The sequence below is a fragment of the Perkinsus marinus genome (genome assembly GCF_000006405.1).
Source record: "Perkinsus marinus ATCC 50983 genomic scaffold scf_1104296929850, whole genome shotgun sequence".
Lineage (NCBI taxonomy): Eukaryota > Perkinsozoa > Perkinsida > Perkinsidae > Perkinsus > Perkinsus marinus.
The window spans coordinates 129-1003 of record NW_003216332.1 but is presented as its reverse complement, the minus strand read 5'-3'; the positions used below and the strand labels follow the sequence as shown (position 1 = coordinate 1003).

General features: G+C 51.7%; 1 protein-coding gene across 1 annotated transcript; it reads left to right on the top strand.

Annotated features, from left to right (window-relative positions):
- Positions 1-228: 228 nt before the first annotated feature.
- On the top strand, positions 229-658 carry Pmar_PMAR008842 (hypothetical protein; the record flags this gene model as incomplete). Its single annotated transcript, XM_002787225.1, has 1 exon — positions 229-658. A coding segment is annotated over one exon (430 nt), but the record flags the coding sequence as incomplete, so codon positions are not given.
- Positions 659-875: the final 217 nt, after the last annotated feature.

Sequence of the window (875 nt, the reverse complement as noted above, 5' to 3'; positions counted from 1 at the left end):
TGTTGCTACTGCTGCGGGTCCGGCGACTACAACTCAGGTTCATCAATCTCTTCCTACACAGCCGGCCTCAACTCGTCCAAAGCTTCTACATTCTGGGACACTACAGCCCAACGCCCTGCCGACGGTGTGACAGACGGGTCTATATTCAACCTCGACTTCATACGGAAGTTCCGGTGTCAACGTTGTCTCTGCCACGACCACAGTACTGGCTCTTGCAAACAATCTAAGATGGCCTTCGATTCTCTCCGTTGTGCTCGATGCGGGACTCATCATGATCCCGTACGGTTCCCAGAAGCTCACTGCCGAGACAGCAATTGCTACCGCTGTGGGAAGCGAGGTCATATGAGTCGTGCTTGTCCCGAACCACTACCTCAGAAACCCGATACCACCCCTTCAAGTTCTACTGGTACCGAAGGGGCCAAGATTCAGGCTAATGTAGTCCAGATCACTGACTCCGATGGGTCTGGATTACCCATGATAAAATTAGCCATCTCATCACCTGACTACGACTCGCCCAAGCCCGAAGGTCGTGTAGCTACTAACGCTCTACTGGATTCTGGTGCTGAACAACCGCTATGTGCCGAAGATGAGTATAATCGATGGTGTGATGCTGGTCTCGTCCTCCCACTAGTCCCTGATCCACGGACCATCATCTTCGGTAACCCCTCACACCAATCATCGACTCTCGGTAGAGCTAGTGTGATCCTACATCTCGACGACCGAACTTCTATCGTGGCCGATATACTAGTGGTCAGGTCGCTCAACTACCCCTTCATCGTGCCAACTAGTCTATTACGACGTACAGGTGGTGCGGTATGGATGATCTACCCTAATGCTGCTCAACAAGATAGAATCATAGTTGGTCAGGAATGTCA